This window comes from Hydractinia symbiolongicarpus, chromosome 1, assembly GCF_029227915.1.
Source record: "Hydractinia symbiolongicarpus strain clone_291-10 chromosome 1, HSymV2.1, whole genome shotgun sequence".
Classification (NCBI taxonomy): domain Eukaryota; kingdom Metazoa; phylum Cnidaria; class Hydrozoa; order Anthoathecata; family Hydractiniidae; genus Hydractinia; species Hydractinia symbiolongicarpus.
Window position 1 is genome coordinate 26,085,035 of NC_079875.1, and position 18,458 is coordinate 26,103,492.

The 18,458-nt window shown below is 34.7% G+C and overlaps 1 protein-coding gene across 1 annotated transcript; it reads left to right on the forward strand.

The window, feature by feature from the left end:
* The first annotated feature begins 8,965 nt into the window (after positions 1-8,965).
* Positions 8,966-10,425, forward strand: LOC130648401 (putative nuclease HARBI1). Its single transcript, XM_057454452.1, has 2 exons — positions 8,966-9,252; positions 9,327-10,425. The coding sequence occupies exons 1-2, from the start codon at positions 8,966-8,968 to the stop codon at positions 10,423-10,425; spliced, it is 1,386 nt and encodes a 461-aa protein (XP_057310435.1).
* The last annotated feature ends 8,033 nt before the right edge of the window (positions 10,426-18,458 follow it).

Below are 18,458 nucleotides of genomic sequence, written 5' to 3' on the forward strand. Positions count from 1 at the left end.
TCAAACAAGAAAATCTTTGGGGGTTTTAAGGAGAATCTTGGAGGAAAGAATACGGAAGGAGAAACAACTTCATTCCTGTACGCTTTAAATGTATTGAATTTTTTATTGTTTTTAATTTCAAAAGAATCAGTGCGTGAGGTGCTCCACCGAGTCTCGCCCAAAAATGATCAAATTCCATATTCTCCTTTAATAGGGGCTAACTTTTTTCTATTGAAATCTGACTGTAACACGCTGCAGGCACGTGATTATTGTATGGAAAGTGTGCCTAATATAGGTCGGTAAACATTGCTGTTAAAAACTTCAACAATACGTTTGGAAATAAGATATGCGCCGGACGAGTACCGACAAAATGTGTGCTGGATTAATGTTTGTTCTAACTAAAGAAATAACTTCTTATAACAGAACGTCGTTTTAAAACGAGATATAAATTTTTTCTTTTTGTTTACAAAAGTGTCGAGCATGTCCTTCTTCGCTAATTATGTTAACATAAAAACAAAAGAAATTTTACCGATTTCAATATGGCTTCTTGTTTTGATAATATTATCAAGTTCATCACCAAATTATCTAATTGTTTTTATAACCAATCATAGTTGCGAATTGTTATTCACGAATAATTTAGTCACACAAACGCCAAAATTTCAAATTAAGTTTCTATACAGACACCTGCTAGAACCTCACGCAGTATTTCAATAGAATTACAAGAGTTTTTTCTCCTTCCGTATTCTTTCCTCCAAGGGAGAATTGAACACAGATAATATTTTTTGAGATACATATCTACAACCAAAAGGAAATAAAAGAAAAACAGCAATGAAATAAATATAGATTATAAATTGTATGTAGCACTGATTGACGCATTAAAAATCTCCTTTTTTTTTAGGCACGGACAGATGGTAAGGTAAAAATAAATTTCATACAATTTCAATGTAAATATTGCTTTGGTTGTGCTAATTAATAGTACAAAGTAAAGTAGCGCATGGTTAAAAGTGATATTGTGCAGTCGAAGAGTGACATTTATTGACATTTAGAGTGAAATTTATTGTGCTGACTCCACTTTCATGTATGTCAACCGGTTGTTTTCGGTTAGAGTTTATAGTAACTCCGCTACTTCTTTAGAGCCAATATTTCTCATGCTGGTATAAACTGGTATGACAGAACCCCTATAATTATAAAATCAAAACTTTGAATCCATCTGTACGAAGAGTTCGAAGAGGTTTTTTGATATGCGACATAAATTGTATATTCGCCCGGAAAAGGTTTTTCAAGAACATCAAAAAAGTTGACATTTGATAGGAAAACCTGGACCAACAAAGAAAGCTAAGGAGAAACCAAGGAGAAACCCGTTGATGCTTTAAGATCGATCTATGAGATGACAGTGCTTATAGTAAAGCGGGCAAATGAAAAATAGATAATTTTTCTTCAAATAGGTAAAAATAAAAACAATGTAAAGTCAATAAAGAAAGACAGACGTCTTTTTACGTGCAACGTGTATCTTCTTGAAGCTTTTATGGAAGAAGCAAAAAGGAGGTGTCCGAATGACTTACTATATTTGGAGTTGTCTTGTCTTTGCGCTTTAAACAAAGGCCGGATGTTACTGCTACTTTCTCTAGTCTAGGTTATCAAATTCAATTTCTCTTAAACAAAAGCTAATACACAAGCAAGTGTCAGAGCAAAGCCCTAAAACTCAAATCCACCTTATCGCAAACCCCGCATTGCGGTAACATCACAGGTTACACCGATAGGACTGCAGACGGAACCGCAAACTAAATTGCTTGGAACTTGTGCTTGTAAGACTTGCTGAATCCGTTAAGAGTGCTTTAAGTCATTGCATTCTCATCACGAACACCTTTTTTTTATACTGACGGTCAAATTTGCCTAGTCTTGATCTTGTCAATTAAACACGAATTTAAGCCCTTCATCAAAATCTAATTAAAAGAAAAACGCTAACTGGAAAACATTTTGTGAACAAAATGTTTAAAGCTATATTTAAATTGCTATTCCCAACCAACCAAGGAAGAAGAATATATGAGTTGAAACGACAAGATGGTTTTAGGTGAGCGACTTTTTTATTTTCTGTGTACTATTGTGTACTTTTATATTACCATTTTAATAGCCATTAAACATGTTCTTTATAAATATGTAGTTAAATAAAGGTGTCTTGAATATCTGTAGCTGCAGCTGCATCTCATGAAATCGGCTACAAGCTTTAGTACTTTTTTAAATTACAAACCTTTTGCTAGCATTCAACAATTCAACTAAGCCGAGAAATAAAGTAAAACAGTAACTGTTTTTAACAAATGAGCGACAATTCTGCTTTCATGTACAACAAAAGTTTTTTTAAATCATTAAATCAAAAGGGCTCCAACAAACTAGTTTTGACGGTGTCACATTCATATTTATCGTCATGAAGGATCTTCATTATTTCACACAAGTCACCATCTGTTGATATAAAGAATGTATCTTTCCCATTCTCTTTAAATAGTTTTGAATGTTTTGCTGAAGGACTTAAAGAACGTTTCTTCGAAAGTCGTTTGGCAACTTATGCAATGGGGTTGTTACTGTTCCTTACCATTTTCTTTGAACTTTGCATGTAGTTTTCAAACTAAATGCTGAAATGTTATTGAGAAAACAACCATGGTTAATAACATCATAAGCTAAATGGATAAGGCCATGCACATTATACACTGTGGAGATATTTCTATAAGCATTAACACTATTACGAAGAAACCACAACAACAACTCCTTTGCATAACATACCAGCTCACGATTGATATTTTCACTTAACAAAATAGACATTGAAACATGTAAATCAAGTAAATGTTTCTAAACTTTCTCATCAACAACACCTTCTAAAACAGCTGGTCCAAGGTAAGGCAAGAATTGCCTAAACTCTGTCGCTTTCCAGTAGCATAAAACATCCAATTTTCTTGGTTGACGTTTAAAATTAGAGGTCATACTTCCCGGATAGGTGATTAATCTCTGAGAAATAACAGATGATAGATTTTGTGATAATCGACATATTGTATTACCCTTTAGTAAAAAGGTTAACATTCGCTTCAATACGCCAAGTATAACAAGGTGCATATAATCCAATGGAAAATCGTTAATACAGTCAAATTCAACAATACAAGTCAAGGGGCAAAGTTCCTTTTGATGATTTTCTTTACAATCAAATTGGTTAAATTTCTGCTTTGTTCTCATTTCGTAATTTTAATATTTATCGAAAATTATCCTATTTTCTTTTCTTTCGCCTTTAATACAGCATCGTTCGCAAGAGTAATATCCGGTATGCCTAATTGTGCATTTTAGAAAAGATCTTGCTGGTGCATCACATACCAAACTTTTAAGGAAAAATCATGATCATCTTTGAAATTGACACCATCTGCGGTCAACTTTTCAATTTTAGTAATGAAATCAGATAGGAAATCATTAACAGACAACGGCTTACTAGTTCCATAAAATAATGCAATAGGAAAAACATGGTGCGAGTTGTTTATTGACCCTAGTATAGGCCAAAACTGTGAGTTTGTTGACTTGCATAATGGAACCCCATCAAGAGATGATTGGATGCCTCTTCGAGAGATTTGGCTATACCTAGATAACAGTAACTACTATTTTCATCAAAGATTATGTTTTCAACTGATGAAGGTGTTTTTAGTAAAGTGCAACTGTCCTTTGGAACATTCAAACCAGAAGATCATTGATTGAATCTCTGCTTATTGGTACTGAGTTGCTCACTTTGCTAAATCTTGTTGCAAGTTAACAACACTCACTGTATAATGTAGTATCTACGCTACTACCAACGACACTCATTTCTTCAAAAAGCTCCTGTTCTACATCACTATCTCAATGTTCAAAGAATTGATCATAACTATTATGTTCAGCTTCACATTCTGTATTAGATGATAATTCTTCTTCATCATTATCATCATCTTGTATAAGAAATAGCTTCAACTTTTTCTGCAACTTTCGCCTCTCATTCCTTTTCTTTGCCTGATCCATGTCTACAAAAGATTACAATCTCAAACAAGTTTGCGTGCGTACTTTAATTTTTCTCAAACTTTCATCAGGTTGGTGGAAAACGTTCGTCATTCCATGAACTGGTGTCTGGCTATTTGTACAAGGACTTGTTTTAATCAAATCCTCCAATTTTTGCATCTGACAAATAATGATAACGAGTTACCCCGAAATGATCCAAATCATGACAAGCTTTACAAACTTGGAAACTTATCTGCAAATCTTTCAGATTTATTCTATAAAAAGTATGCTTCACAACGGAAACTATCCATTGATGCGAAAATGATAGGGACAAAGTCTCGTGTTTTAGTTATAAAATACATGCCCAAGAAGCCCAAAAAGTTTGTAATAAAGATTTGGGTATTGTGCGAAGCTGTTACTGCTCACTGCCTACAGTTCCATACACTGGAAAGACTGAGGGCACAGTTGAGCATAATTTTTTCGTACCGCATTGTTTTTAATTGGCTACAAAACTACCTCGGAAAAGGTTATCTGGTATTCTTCAATAATTTCTGCATAAGTTTGAAACTCGTTGATGATCTCTAGAAACAGCAGACATATTTCTGTGGTACACTAAGAAAGGAAAGAGCTCAACTCCCTATTGCCTTCCAAACAGAAATATTGGATCTGGGAGCTGCGTCATATCTCCAGCAAAACAATGTTTTAGATCGTGCATTGCGGAATGGTATTGCCGATGTTTTTCTAATGCTAAAAAATCTTTGGTGTACACAACACGTTCAAGAAAGAGATGCTAAAATTAAAAGAAATCTTTAATGATGCTTCAAATGAGCCAATTGGCCCGCAATTTAATGATGTGTGTCAGGCTCTAGAGTTAGTCTGGGAGTATATGTTGTTTAGTGAAAACGGAGCCTGCCTTCACAAATATATCAAACCTAATAAGCCGAGTTGTTAAACAAGAACTATCAACAAGGTTAAGTCAAACAGACATACGAAATTTCTTTCAGTGAAAACTTACTAGATTGTAACTTTTGTAAACTTTATAGAGTCTGAAGAATAAATTGCCTTAACTCCAACTAATGTCTTATTGTTGTCTAAGTTCGACTTAACAGGAGCTTCGCTTAAGTCAAACATTCGTTAAATCGAACTGTTTTCTCTGGTTCTTTGGAGGTTCAAGAAACCTGGAGTTAAACTGTAATAACCAAGACTCAGACTGAAACAAATGGCGTTGATGAAGCTGTCAATGCTGTCAAGTGCACTAAGACACGTGGCATTCAATTTCGATTTTATCTTATGCTACTTCTTCTGACTCACCACAACACATTTAAGGGTTGTTTTTATAGATTTGTTCTGTTTACGCTTTCCTTTAGTGCAATCGTCACGATCAGTTAAACAAACTTTTTTTCGCTTTCGTCTTGTTGCGTTTATTTGTGTTCTTCATTTTTTTAAAAGTTATGTTTAATGTACTAACCGGGAGACCCGGCGTCGAAACACTGCGTTGAGCCACAAGTAACTGTGCGGCCTGGCGTTGAACGCGTAGTTTAGCGCCTAATAAGAAACCCAACAGTGTCACACATTCAGGTTGAGCGCTTTAGTACAGGTATGCAGTATGTCGTGAATCTAGTAAGGAGGCCACAACATTTTAGTGTTTCGGTTGCAAATTTAAAGAATAAAAACACAGTTTGCAACTCGTTGCTACTCCGTTGTAGCAGAAACAGTAGGACAACCATTTTAATTTTTCGGATAATGTTTGCAATGAGAGTTCAAAAATGAATTTTACTTCAGGCTGAGCGCTTAGTACAAGTAAACAATGTTGCAGATCCATATAGGTGTAATACCCTTTTCTGAAAAACACTTTAACGCAACTTCAGATAAACAGAAACAGAGGAAACAGCTCAACACTGGACCGAGTGCTTAATAGAGATAAACTGTGTTGCACATGCGCTTATGCTTAATACCCTTTTAACACAGTTCCAAACCCGTTGTTACCCCGTCAAACGTTAATAAATTATTCATAACACCAGACAGAGCGCTTAGTACAGGTAAACTGTGTTTCACGTGTGTATAGGCGTAATAGCCTTTTCTCAAAAAAGGTTATTACAACTCCAAAGCTAATAAAGAACACACAAAACAGCCCCTGTTAACAGCAGGTTAAACGTTTATTACAGGTAAACCGTGAGTAAATAATAGGCGTAATGTCATTTTTCAAAAAAATTTTATCACAACGGTTTAAATAAAAGCACAGGGAACAGCCAAACATTACCCTGTCCATCTGACAAAGTTTTCATGACGGCAATAAAATGTGTATGTATATTTTAGTGATCTCGCGTACGGCCGGGCCTAAAATCAAACAACAGGTTGAGTAAACATGTAAAACAAATAAGGTTTCTGATTGGTTAATGAAATCAAAGTCCGGCGCAAAAGAGTTGACAGGCTTAATAGTCTAAATTAATGGTCCGGATTAATGGTCGGGATGCCTAGGTTGGAAATGTAGATTTTTTTTAGATTTGTAGATTTTTTGCAGTGGCAATGATCGTGGTAAAAAGGAAAGTGACTTCAAAAAGATTTATAAAATGGTTGGTAGGACGATGACAAGGTTATGGAAAAAAACAAATACTATGGTTGTCGCAGCATTGCTTAGGCGTGGTTAGACGAAAGCAGCGATACGCGGCTAAGCTAACATTTTGCGTGGCAGACAGACAAATGTATACGGAAATTTTAATTTAGACTAGCTAGCCTTCAAAGTCTTGGTTCCTAGCCGAAAATCCTACAACTGGTACGTTTAAGATCTGCACGTAGCTACACAACGTGACAATAGATTTATCTTAACATTAAAAACAAACATAAAAAAAAATATTAGGAAATATATAGCTTTTAGAAGATAAAAAAGTCAAACAGGCCTACAAACCGTCCACGCACTGACCACACATTGCACCATTTTCATAATCAAAATGACCTTCGTTTATTCAACCGCGAAAATCTTGGATTCTTTCTAGTCGCGAAAATCGTGCAGTGTTTGTTTAAAGAATCAGGCTTCGTGATTAGGCTTCGTGATTAGTATACCACGTGCGAGCGGTGAAAACAATATCGGCAGAAATATATTGCATTTGGAATTCGTGCGCATTTTAAAAGTTTCGTGTTTCCGTTGCAGGACACGGCTTTCGCGGACAGACAGACAAAATACGGCTATCATTAAAGAGACTAGCCAGGAAACCCAGCGTCGAAACGCCGGGGTGAGCCACAAGTCAAGGTGTGACCCGGAGTTGCACACACTGTGGAACGCTTAATAAGAACCGAAAACTGTGCGACACGTTCAGGTGAAGCGCTTTTAGTACGGGTATACATTATGTCGTAAATCAAGTGAAACGCATACACCATTGTAGTGTTGCGACTGTAACGTATTTTTCAAATAATAACTTTCCCGCGAAAAAGTAGAAGCCGTTGCTACTCCATCATAGACAAACAATCAGTCAAAATTATTTTATTTTGCGAAATAAGTTTCAGTAAACTTTAACAAAGTAACTGTGACACTGGACTGAAAGCTTTGTGCAAGTAAACCTTGTCGCAAATAAACCGTGACATCATTATTAAAAAACTTCATCGCGACTTCAGTTAAAAGAGTCCAGGAAACCGCCTGTCGTTATCCTGTTCAATTAAAAATTTTATAATACTCAGCAATTTTATTTTTCAGCATATGTTTTCAGAACAGTAATAAGTGGTAGGTGCATTTAGCATAAGAATCGTGTTGTAGCGAAATTGCATTTGTCTACTTTCACTTTTTAGCCAAATAGGAAATATGTAAATGGCTACATCCACAACATAAAAATAAATGTTGGTACGATAAAACGCCTTTATACCAAACAGAATAGTAAAAAGTAAGACTCTAGCTAGCTAGGTAGCTGCTAGCCTTCAAAATCTTCGTGCCTAGCCAAAAATTTTAAAACTGGTGCGTTAATAAGATCTGTATGTAGCTAAAACACGTGAAAATTTTTTTATCTTAACATTGAAAACAAACATAAAACAAATATTAAAAAAATAAAGCTTTTAAAAGATAAAAAAGTCAAACAGGCCTACAAACCGTCCACACACTGACCGCACATTGCACATGACCATTTTCAAAATCACAATAGCCTTCGTTCATTGAGCTGTGAAAATCTTGGATTGCTTTTTTAAGAATCAAAATGGCCTTCGTCCATTCAACCGAGAAAATGTATTGTTTTTTAAGCAAAATAAATTGTTTTTAAGCAAAAATCTTGGATTATTCCTGGTGGCGAAAATCGTAGATTGTATTTTTAAAGAATCAGGCTTCGTAATTAGTATATTACCCGCAAGCGGCGAAAAAAAGTCGACAAAAATATATCGCATTTGGTATTGGTGCGCATTTTAAGAATCCGTGTCCCGCGCGGACAGACAGACAGACAGACGACGGCTGTTATTACAGAGCTGCTTAAAAACTATGTATCTCTTCAATATTTATTTAATTTCATTCTTTTATTTTGTCCTTGTCTACTTTTTTAATGTAAGCACGGAATAAAATTTGGATCAGGTTCTTAACAGCGAAATTTAATGTAACACTGACAGAACTTATGTTTTTAATGTACGAGTTTCCTACTCGTACATTAAAAACATAACTTTTCAGGTCAGGCTTCAGATTAACTTAAGGGAAGAACTTTAGCGGCAATTTAGCCTTACATTCCGCAAAAGTTTTTTCCGTAAAATACGCTAAAGTTAGTCAACCGCTAATGTTTATTCTCCCGAAAAATTTAACTTTTAAAAATGGGAAATTTGATTCCCGCGTAAAAAATAGGCAATTCTTCTCTCTCTTTTGTGTACGCTAACTTAAAAAAACTTTATATGAAATGCTCCAATCCGCGAAAGTTAACTGGTCTTAGGGGCTGTTTACACGTACCCGACATGAAACTCATGCCGGCATGAAATTTCATGCCGGCATGAAAATTTTTTGGTTCACACAGAGCGTTCCTGCCGGCATGAAATGAGTTTCATTTCATGCCGGCATGAAATGAAAACCATTCTCAAATACATGCTGAATTATGAACTTTCATCCCACAGATTCATTTTAAACATGGCTTCCAACAAGAGACAGCTTGCGCTTTTTTCAGCCTTGAATGCAGTTCTCGTGAGTTCTTCAACGTTGTTACAACTACTAAGTATTTTGGTATTGAAATTTTTACAAGAACAGAGGAGGCTCAACAATTTGAGATATCAAGCAGTTATGGAGAGAAATACAGCATTGTCGAGGTACAGACGTGCAAGGTTGAGGTAAATATTTATATTGTTTTGCTGTGGATTTTTATTATTCTTTTTCGTTTCCTGCACAACTACTCATTTTTTAGATATGTTAGAAGCAAGAGAAAATGCTGGATTAAACCTGGAAGAACTGATAAATGGTGGGATAACTTGCACATTGTTGGTAACATGTGTGACGATACTTGGTTACAAAACTTCAGAATGACAAAACAACAATTTATGAAACTTGTCGAATTAATTAGACCTTACGCAAAGGAAAGGTCTTCACAAGTCCGCAAAGACGTAATTCCGCTAGAAAAACGACTAGCTATTACGCTTTATTACTTGAAGGACCAAGGTTCTCTTTTGATGATTGGCAATACATTTGGCATAGCAAAAAGTACGACAAGTGTTGTTGTACATGAAATATGTGGCATATTAGCGAAAGATATCGCTTCTTTGTTGATAAAATTCCCAGTGGAAAAGGCTGATGTGGAAAAGATTTCCAGTAACTTCCTAAAACGATTTGGATTCCCTCAGGTGATTGGTTGTGTTGATGGCACACACATCCCAATAAAACAACCCTCAGAAAACTCTCATGATTACTTTTCCTACAAGATGTATTACTCGATCAATTGTCAAGCAATATGCGATGCGAATGGACAATTCACGAATGTCGAAATTAAATGGCCAGGCAGTGTTCATGATGCTAGAGTTTTTGCTAACTGCACGGTTCAGGAAAAGTATCTTAATGGAGAGTTTAAATTATTTTACAAGGAGATCGTAGAGGATGGTGAATCCGTGCCACAGTTGCTTTTGGGAGATCCTGCATACCCTCTTTTACCACATGTGATGAAGGAGTTCGATCATTGCATATCGAATGAACAAGTCATATTCAATCAAATGTTACGCTCCGCCCGTAACCAAATAGAATGCGCATTTGGAAGGCTTAAAGCTAGGTGGAGAATTTTAAATCGCGCTATGGATCTGCAAGTGAAACATGTTCCAAATGCTATACTAGCTTGTTTTGCATTACACAACTTTTGCGAAATCGAAAAGTCGTTTGTAGACCCGAAGGTCGTAGAGGAATTGGCATTGAAAGAACGCAGCCTTGTAAACACAGTTGATAAACTTAACTCTTACACAACAACTTCAGGAACCAGGGTTAGGGATACTTTAGCAAACTATTTCAAAGAGTTTTTGTAAATTTTTATTTTCTTCAAGGTTACATTATAACTGTTGGTAAACTTTATTTGAACTATCACTACTGCTGCTTGAGGTTTGTGAAGAATACGAGCTTGGAAAGCTTCCTCGAGCAGGTGTAAAACTAGGAGAAGGCAAGGTATTCTGAAAATTACTTCGCAATGGAGTTTCATAAGATGTACCATATGGAGTGTTTGGATGCATTTGCTGTTGAGTAAAGTATTGTGGGTAACTGTTTTGTTGAGTTCCACTGATGGCTTGGGCAAGTAATGCCAAACCATCACCAATTGATTTACCGACACTAGCTATTGACTCGGATATTTGACCAAATGCTGTATTGGAATCTTTTGTTGCTTGGGTCAATTGGTTTACCATATTCTCCTTGAGACGGAGTTCATCTTTAGCCATGTTTAAATACATTTGATCACGCTGGCTTGAAGAAAGATTTTTTTCCATCATTTTACGTTTGTTATCTACGAATTTGGCTGTGACTTTTTTTGCCATATTATTATCAGCTGTAGCATTAACAGGCAACTTTTCACTACCTTCAGGATTATCAGTTTCTTCTTGGTTTTCATCATCATCATCATTGTCGTCATCAGACTCCTCGAAAAATCCTTCAACGTTTTCGTCGGCAATCGTACTTTTGGAGTTTGAGATGGAATTTGTGGCTGGTGATCCACCCCAGAGATTCTTCAACAAATCCCAGTTGTCGCATACTATTTTGCCACTGCCACTCCGACGACCTTCGTTGACAGCCTTTCTGTAGTCCTGTCGAACTTCTTTAACTTTTGCTTTTATTCTAACGTAGCCACCTTTAATCGATTTTTTGTCATTCATAGCCTTTGCTTTTTGTACTGCAAGTTCTTCCTTAGGCAGTTCGAGGTCAACTTCAGTCGCCATAACAGGTCCGAAACCACTATTTTTGAAACGCTCTGCCATCATCACACGAACTTTGTTGTAAAGTTCCACCAGATCACTTTCGAAATCTACCCCTTTGTACTCATACTGAGATTTCAATTCATTCATGCAATCAAGAAGTGCCTCAACCATAGTGTTTTGCCATCGGAATCTTGTCGATTTTGTTTTCACTTTCTTTACTTTTTTCTGTGGCGGGGGGTGATTTTCGGATTTATCAGAATCGTCACTTTCACTCATGATTGGTGTTTGGAGTTTTTCAATCATATCATTAACGACTTTTGAGGAAGGAATTCTGAAAAAAATATATATTTTCTTTTGTGATGGTTTTATTTCATATTTCTCTCATTTTTTATAAGCAAATAAAACGCTATAAACTGAAGTTGTTGTTATTTCTATAAAAAAAAGTTACCTTGCTGCTGCATTGGCCATATTTTTCTTCACAAAGAAATAATATTTGAGTTTTGTATAATTTAAATTCTCTTCTCAGTGACTTCTGTATTATGACTTCTGTATTATAGCTCATTTCATACCGGCATGAAACACGTTTTGCGTTCACACGGTAATATCATGCTCAAAAAGCCCCGACATGAAATTTCATGCCCGTCTTAAGGACGGGCATGAAATCATGCCGGCATGAAATTTCATGTCGGCTTCGACGTGTGAACAGTTATAGGTTTTCCTTAAGACACCGAAATGAACTCATGCCGGCAGGAGTTTCATGCCGGCATGAAAAAATGCGTGTAAACGGGGTCTAAAACTGTAGCCTTGTTACTGAAATTGCAACCACACAGGATTTCTTTATGTGATAATAAGGATTGGTGGAATTGTTTTCCTGCAAGTAATGCAGTACTTTTTGATTGATTTTTTATTTATATTACAATGTCTCTTATGGATTGTTGGACTTTAATTTGTAACTGACGACCATTTTGTTGGTGACAGATAACTTAATTTCGTTCCCATTGCTTGCAGCGCTAACGATGCGTCGTTTTTAAGAGATGTAAGTATAATGACACGCAACTTTATAAATCTCAGGACAACAATTATTATTGTTTTTAAAAAAATTAATTGACCAAAACCGTCCATTCAAACACCATGTGAAATCTAATCGCGTTTTATTGAAGAAAGTATTCTCAGACGATTAACGGGATTCCGCCCCCTGCCCTGACGGTTTTTTTAATAACTTCTTATTGCTATCTTATATGGCTTTGAAACTTACTGATTTTTAATTTTTATCTATTAGACACCTGCAAGCCAAATATTTAGGTCCCATACCATATGTTCCTTTTATGACGTACTGTAAGCGTGCCGCCCTCAGTCAGGTATGTTCGAAAAACCGCGGACGGAATAGGGTTAACACACATCCGTACATGTTTATACAACGTGCAAAAATTTGTTACAGTTTCGGTATTTTCTACGGGAATTACTAAAACAAGCCTACACGTCATTTTTTCTAAAATGGTAGCAAAACATGTCGTTAAATTGTACGCGACGTGTCATACAAACATGAGATTCTTTCCATATAGTGTTAGCCAAACCTCTTTTCAGAATACATAATTCTTTCCGTAGTCAAATCTTTTCAGAATACATTATTCTTTTCGTTAATAGGCCATACTGATGACATCAAAAGAAAAGTTGCTAAAGGGGTGGTATGAAGTGTTTTTTTGTTTTTGCGTGCGCAAACATGCAATAAGTCAAGTTATAGATGTGTCATTTGAACTAATTGATGTATCTTCGTCCACACAACATGTGCGATATTTCATGTTGTTTGGTAGCTGTAATATAAAATTTAAAAAATAATTCTTCATTAGAACCGTAACGACGTAGCGTGAAGAATTTAAATATTTTGTTCTGTTCGGCTTATTCTCCTTGCGCCAATTTTTAGAGTTTTTAATGAATGTTGTATTGTTGTAATATGGTGTTACGTTTATATCCCCTTAATGACAGGCTATAGGTGTGCCTATTTGCACAACTTAAATATTGTAACAAAATGTCAGAGAATTATTCTTTGACTGCCAATGTTTACAAAAGTTAATGCGATTCCGCCCCCCTGACGGTTTTTTTTTAATAACTCCTGATTGCTTTCTTATATGGCTATGATATTTACTGAGTTTCAACATTTATCTAATAGACACCTGCATGCTAAATTTTTAGGTCCCATACCTTTCAGAGGCTATGATATTGGCCATTACTCGAAACTACCCCTAAAATCTCTATGAAATCCTTATAATGGGGAAAATATAATAACTCCTGTTAGGATTGTCTTTAGAACTTGAAACTTGCAACACAACTTTGTTTCATCAAGAAGAATCATTTCAAACAATTTTGACACGTGACTAATCCGATTTCCCGATTTTTTCGGATTTTACCTGAAAATCGGAAAAAACCGGATTTTCGGGTAATTTTGGGCAATTTTTTATTCGATCCATGTAAAAACCGGAAGATATGTTAAAAAAATTTTATTTAGCTTTCAGAAACTTCAAACAGAATGTGAAAATTCGCTCTAGAACAAAAGTAATTATATTTTAAGCAGATAGTGGCATTTTTAACAATTTTCAAGCTTCCGATGACGTCACAGAAAATGTGCTGACGCAAGCAAAAATTAATTGCCGCCATTTTGTTCCTTTTATGACGTACTATAAGTGTGCCAAGTTTGATTCAATTTGAACAATCCTATGAAAAGTTATTGAGGGGGGGCGGAATCCGCCCCCCCCCCCCCCCCGGTCATAGTATGTTCGAAAAACCCCGGACCGAATAGGGTTAACATTTTATGACGATAACCTCGCATGGAAGAACAATATTTAAGTACGTCCTCTTTCCTATTTAATTATATGGAAACTATTTTCGCGCTGACGGAGAAATAGCAATACATTTTCTTAAAATAACATTCACATTTAAAGAACTCGTTAGGTCTGTGCTTTTAAAAAACTTAAGTAAGTTGTACAGTACTTGGTGGTGTGAATAGTCTTCAATAAAGCATTTCCAGACTAATGATTCCTCTCCTACATGCAGCTTTTTAAATAACTTTTCTACTCATATGCGTTGTTTTGATTAGTCATACTTGTGTTAGAAACCTGTATGCCAAAATTTAGTTCAATACCTCCACCATTTCCTTTATGACATAATTATATTCTGAGAGCATAATAACTTTCGTTAAGATTATCTTTAACATTTGAAACTTAAACGAAATTTATTTCACCAACGATACTTTTGCAAGAAAAAGGATGTGTAAATCTGAAAGAAGCAAAATTCCTCAAGAAATGCATATAAAATGGTCTTGTAAAATATCTAGAAAACTTATGATATTTTCTAAACATTTCGTGGAAATCGGTTCCAGCTGAACATGATTGAAAAAACAGCGTCAGAAACGTCGGACAAAATGTATCGGGTAAACGTCTGTAGTAGATATAGCTATGCGCGCAACGATTTCAATTTTTTTACGCTTTATTTCTCTCGCACTTGCTTATACTTCTAGGCGATTTGTTTTAGCGGGCATTAATACGAAATAATGATGATTGTGACTTTGAATTGCAGTGTATGTGTACGTTCATAGGATGGAAATTAAACTAGTAAAGATAAATTTCCTCCGTTGTAACTTAATAGTGTTGTTGATTACTGATTTTAAAACTTACTTTTAATGCACGAATATCAACATATTGTAATTTAAGCAGTCCCTTGCTTTAGTTGTTTTGTGTCTTTTTTTGTGTAGCAGTCACGTGGCTTTGATTTTTTGCTCCATACGTATTCGTTTTGTCATCATTTTCTTCTTGTTTTGACACTAAAATAAAATAAGAAGTTAACATGCATTAAATTTGCCATTCGAAAATTGATATTATAGCTTAACCTTTCCCAAACTTTTTGATTATTTGACAAATTATTGGAATAATTTGCGTGAAATGCAGTCGGGTTTCTTTATCGCAGCTACGCAAACATTTTAACCGGAGGAGTTCCAGTTCATGAATGCTTTGTTTTCTATGAATAAAAAAGGTGAGAACAGATATTTTCAACATTTGTATTAAAATTTGTTTCTGATTTTATGCTATGCAAGACTTCCATTCCTAACTTTTTTCCTGTTTTCGCTTATAAGGTGTATATTCAAGATTGTAATAGCGAAATGGATTTTTTTACTTTTTCATATTTATATTAAATTTATTGTATTCTTTTTAGACAAGGAAAACATAAACAACGGATTTACCCATGTAGAAATTGAATGAATATATTTACACTATAATACACTGATATAATGCACTAACCCACAAATTATAATCTGCTTAAAAAGACTATATTTCATGTCTTAGTTTTTAACTGGCACAAGCGCAAGAAAACGTAATAAAATATTTACTTAGTTTTATGGCATTAGTAATAACAGTTGGCTTGGCCAGATGCCTGCATCATTTAACTTATTCCAGAATGTACGGCGACATTAACATTTGAATAACAAAAAGGCGGATTGAACAATGCAGAAATTGGATGGAGATGTTTACATTGTCGTATACATTGCTATAATGCACTAGCTCACACACTACTATCTGCTTAGGAAGACTGATATATTCTATGTTTTAGTTTCAACTTGCACAAACGTAATAAAACTTATAAAAATATATCATCCCAGCATATAGGGTTACAAGGAGCTACATGTGATTGGTGTTGGATAATTTCTGTTCAAGTCAGCATAAAGATACATCAAGAAATTTCGTAGAACTCTTTGTGTTACTTACACGAAATGTAATCAGCATGTAGACAGCGTTGGATTACTCTCCCCTTAAGTAACGAAAGAAGAACTATGAGACATCAGTATTGTAAGACATGTTTGTTACCATTCTTTTGCAACATAATACTATTAGAAGTTAGGGGAATATATTTTAACGTTTAATGATGTAGGATCTGTAATTATCAATCTGATTTGTTAAAAATTGCAGCAGCATGCATGAACTGGAAACTTTAGAAACTGAAGAATCCCACTGCATTTCGCCAAAAAGCAATTCCTTACTGTTCAAAAAATGTTTTGGCTAGTGCACAGACAGAATATTGCAGCAACCAGTGCTAGTTGGGCTGCAAGAAAATAAAAAAGGACGGAATTAAATTATACGCATGTTCAGGTACAAATATTGCTAAATCAGTTTACACTACGTACCGCTGGGCCTACAGTACTTAAGAAAATTAAATTTCTGACAAATAATAAAACACGCACACGTGAGCAAATTAATGCATGTTAATTACTAATTCGGTAACAAATAAATTGTTAGTGATACTTTTCTTCTTTGTCTCAATTCTTATAAATATTTTTCCCAACAGCTGCAAATGATAAGTATTACTATTGCGTGCAGCTCATGAACTAGTATAAATCAACTTACCAACCCGACATTTGTTTAATTTTAATACTTGTTATAAATCGTGGGCCGTAAGGTACAATGCGACCTGCTCATTTTTAAGCATTAATGTAATTACCTTACCTTCAATTGTTCTTTCATTTCGTAATACTAAAGAAATTTTGCTCATTTTTAAGCATAAACATTTTTAAAATATTTTATATTTATGATAAAAAAAATCTCACAGTAAATCCTCTTTTCTCCATTCTAAAAAAATAAGTACAGAATTCTTAAATTAAAAACTAGTCGTAAGATTAAAAAATTAACATAAAAATGTAATTACCTTACCTTTAATTGTTTTTTCATTTCGTAATACTAAAGAAATATAGATATTTCTTCTTCTTCTCTTACAGCTTAAGAATAAGTTAAGTTAACAATAAAACTTTCTAAAAATGCGCTAATAAAAACGCCAATAAATACAAAAAATAACTTATCTCCTTTACCATTCGTATAATACATTATCCTAATAAATTTGCCAACGTCATCAACAATTGGAATGGGGAAAGCTTTTTTATTGTTCTTCTGTTCTGCTGCGTAAGTGGATTTTTCCATGGACCTTCATGGACTTTTGGAATTAATTCCTTACAATGTTTTTTAGTATATATGGTCACATTTTTTTGTTTGACACCTTCAGGTTTATATGCTACTTATGCCGCCATTTCATAGTACTTTTTCGGATTATTTTTTTCCGGATCTTAAACATCTTGCCGGGAAATGAACATTAAGAAAAGAAAGAAGAGTAACTAAATTACAAATGCTACAGAGTTTAAATTAAATTTCGTGCAAGTAATAAAACACGCACACGTGAGAAAATTAATTCATGTTAATTACTAATTCGGAAAGATTCTTTAGTGTTGAGAGTGCTTTATCCCTCTAACTACACATTTAACTTTGGTAAGGCTTCCATAGAACAATATACATTATTTCCTTTTCTCCATAGTAAAGAAGCAAGTTGATAGAGTTTTTAACTATTCGTAAGATTAAAAATCAAACATAACATAAAAATCTTATTACGTTTGTAATTATCTTCCAAAGTTGAATCTTTTTGCCAAATTTCAATATTTTCTTTCTCCATTACCTTCTCACAGTAAATCGTTTTTTCTCCATACTAAAAAAACCAACCTTACACGATAAAATAACCTTATACCTGTTGTAATTAGTGCAGGTGAATAAGAAAACAGGTAAAAAATAAAACTTAACAAGAAAGACATCTAATGTTCCTACATACTTCAACAGCCTAGTGAAGGTATTGGAAATAAAGGTTACGAAATTGTAATGTAGTATTTTTTCTCTGTATCTTTTGTATATTAAAGCTATAGCTTATAACGTAATATTGCCAGCGGGGTATGTACCTCAGGGGATTACCGTATCCTTAAAAGAACTGATATATATATATGTAATAGTTCAGTTAAAAAAGAGAAAAAGTTTGCCATTTGAATGGAATACCCGTTATTTACTTGGTGCTGGGATTCATTAAAAAGGCAATATTATGGATGATGAAAATGTATTGGCTCCCCGGTTGGCTCCCCGGACCGAATAGGGTTAATTGAATCACCTCTTCATACTCTGAAACCTCTATGTAATTTATACATGCTTGAGGTAGAAACAACAGATACCTTTCAGAGGCTTTGATATCGGCCATTACTCGAAACTACCCCTAAAATCTCTATGAAATCCTTATAATGGGGAAAATATAATAACTCCTGTTAGGATTATCCTTAGAACTTCAAACTTGCAACATAACTTTGT

What these genes read in the sequence shown, in the direction of transcription:
- LOC130648401 (XM_057454452.1), top strand. Translation starts at nt 8,966, where the DNA reads ATGAGTTTCATTTCATGCCGGCATGAAATGAAAACCATTCTCAAATAC. An exon ending in TACAGACGTGCAAGGTTGAG is followed by an intron (nt 9,253 to 9,326) that starts GTAAATATTTAT and finishes CTCATTTTTTAG; the next exon opens with ATATGTTAGAAGCAAGAGAA.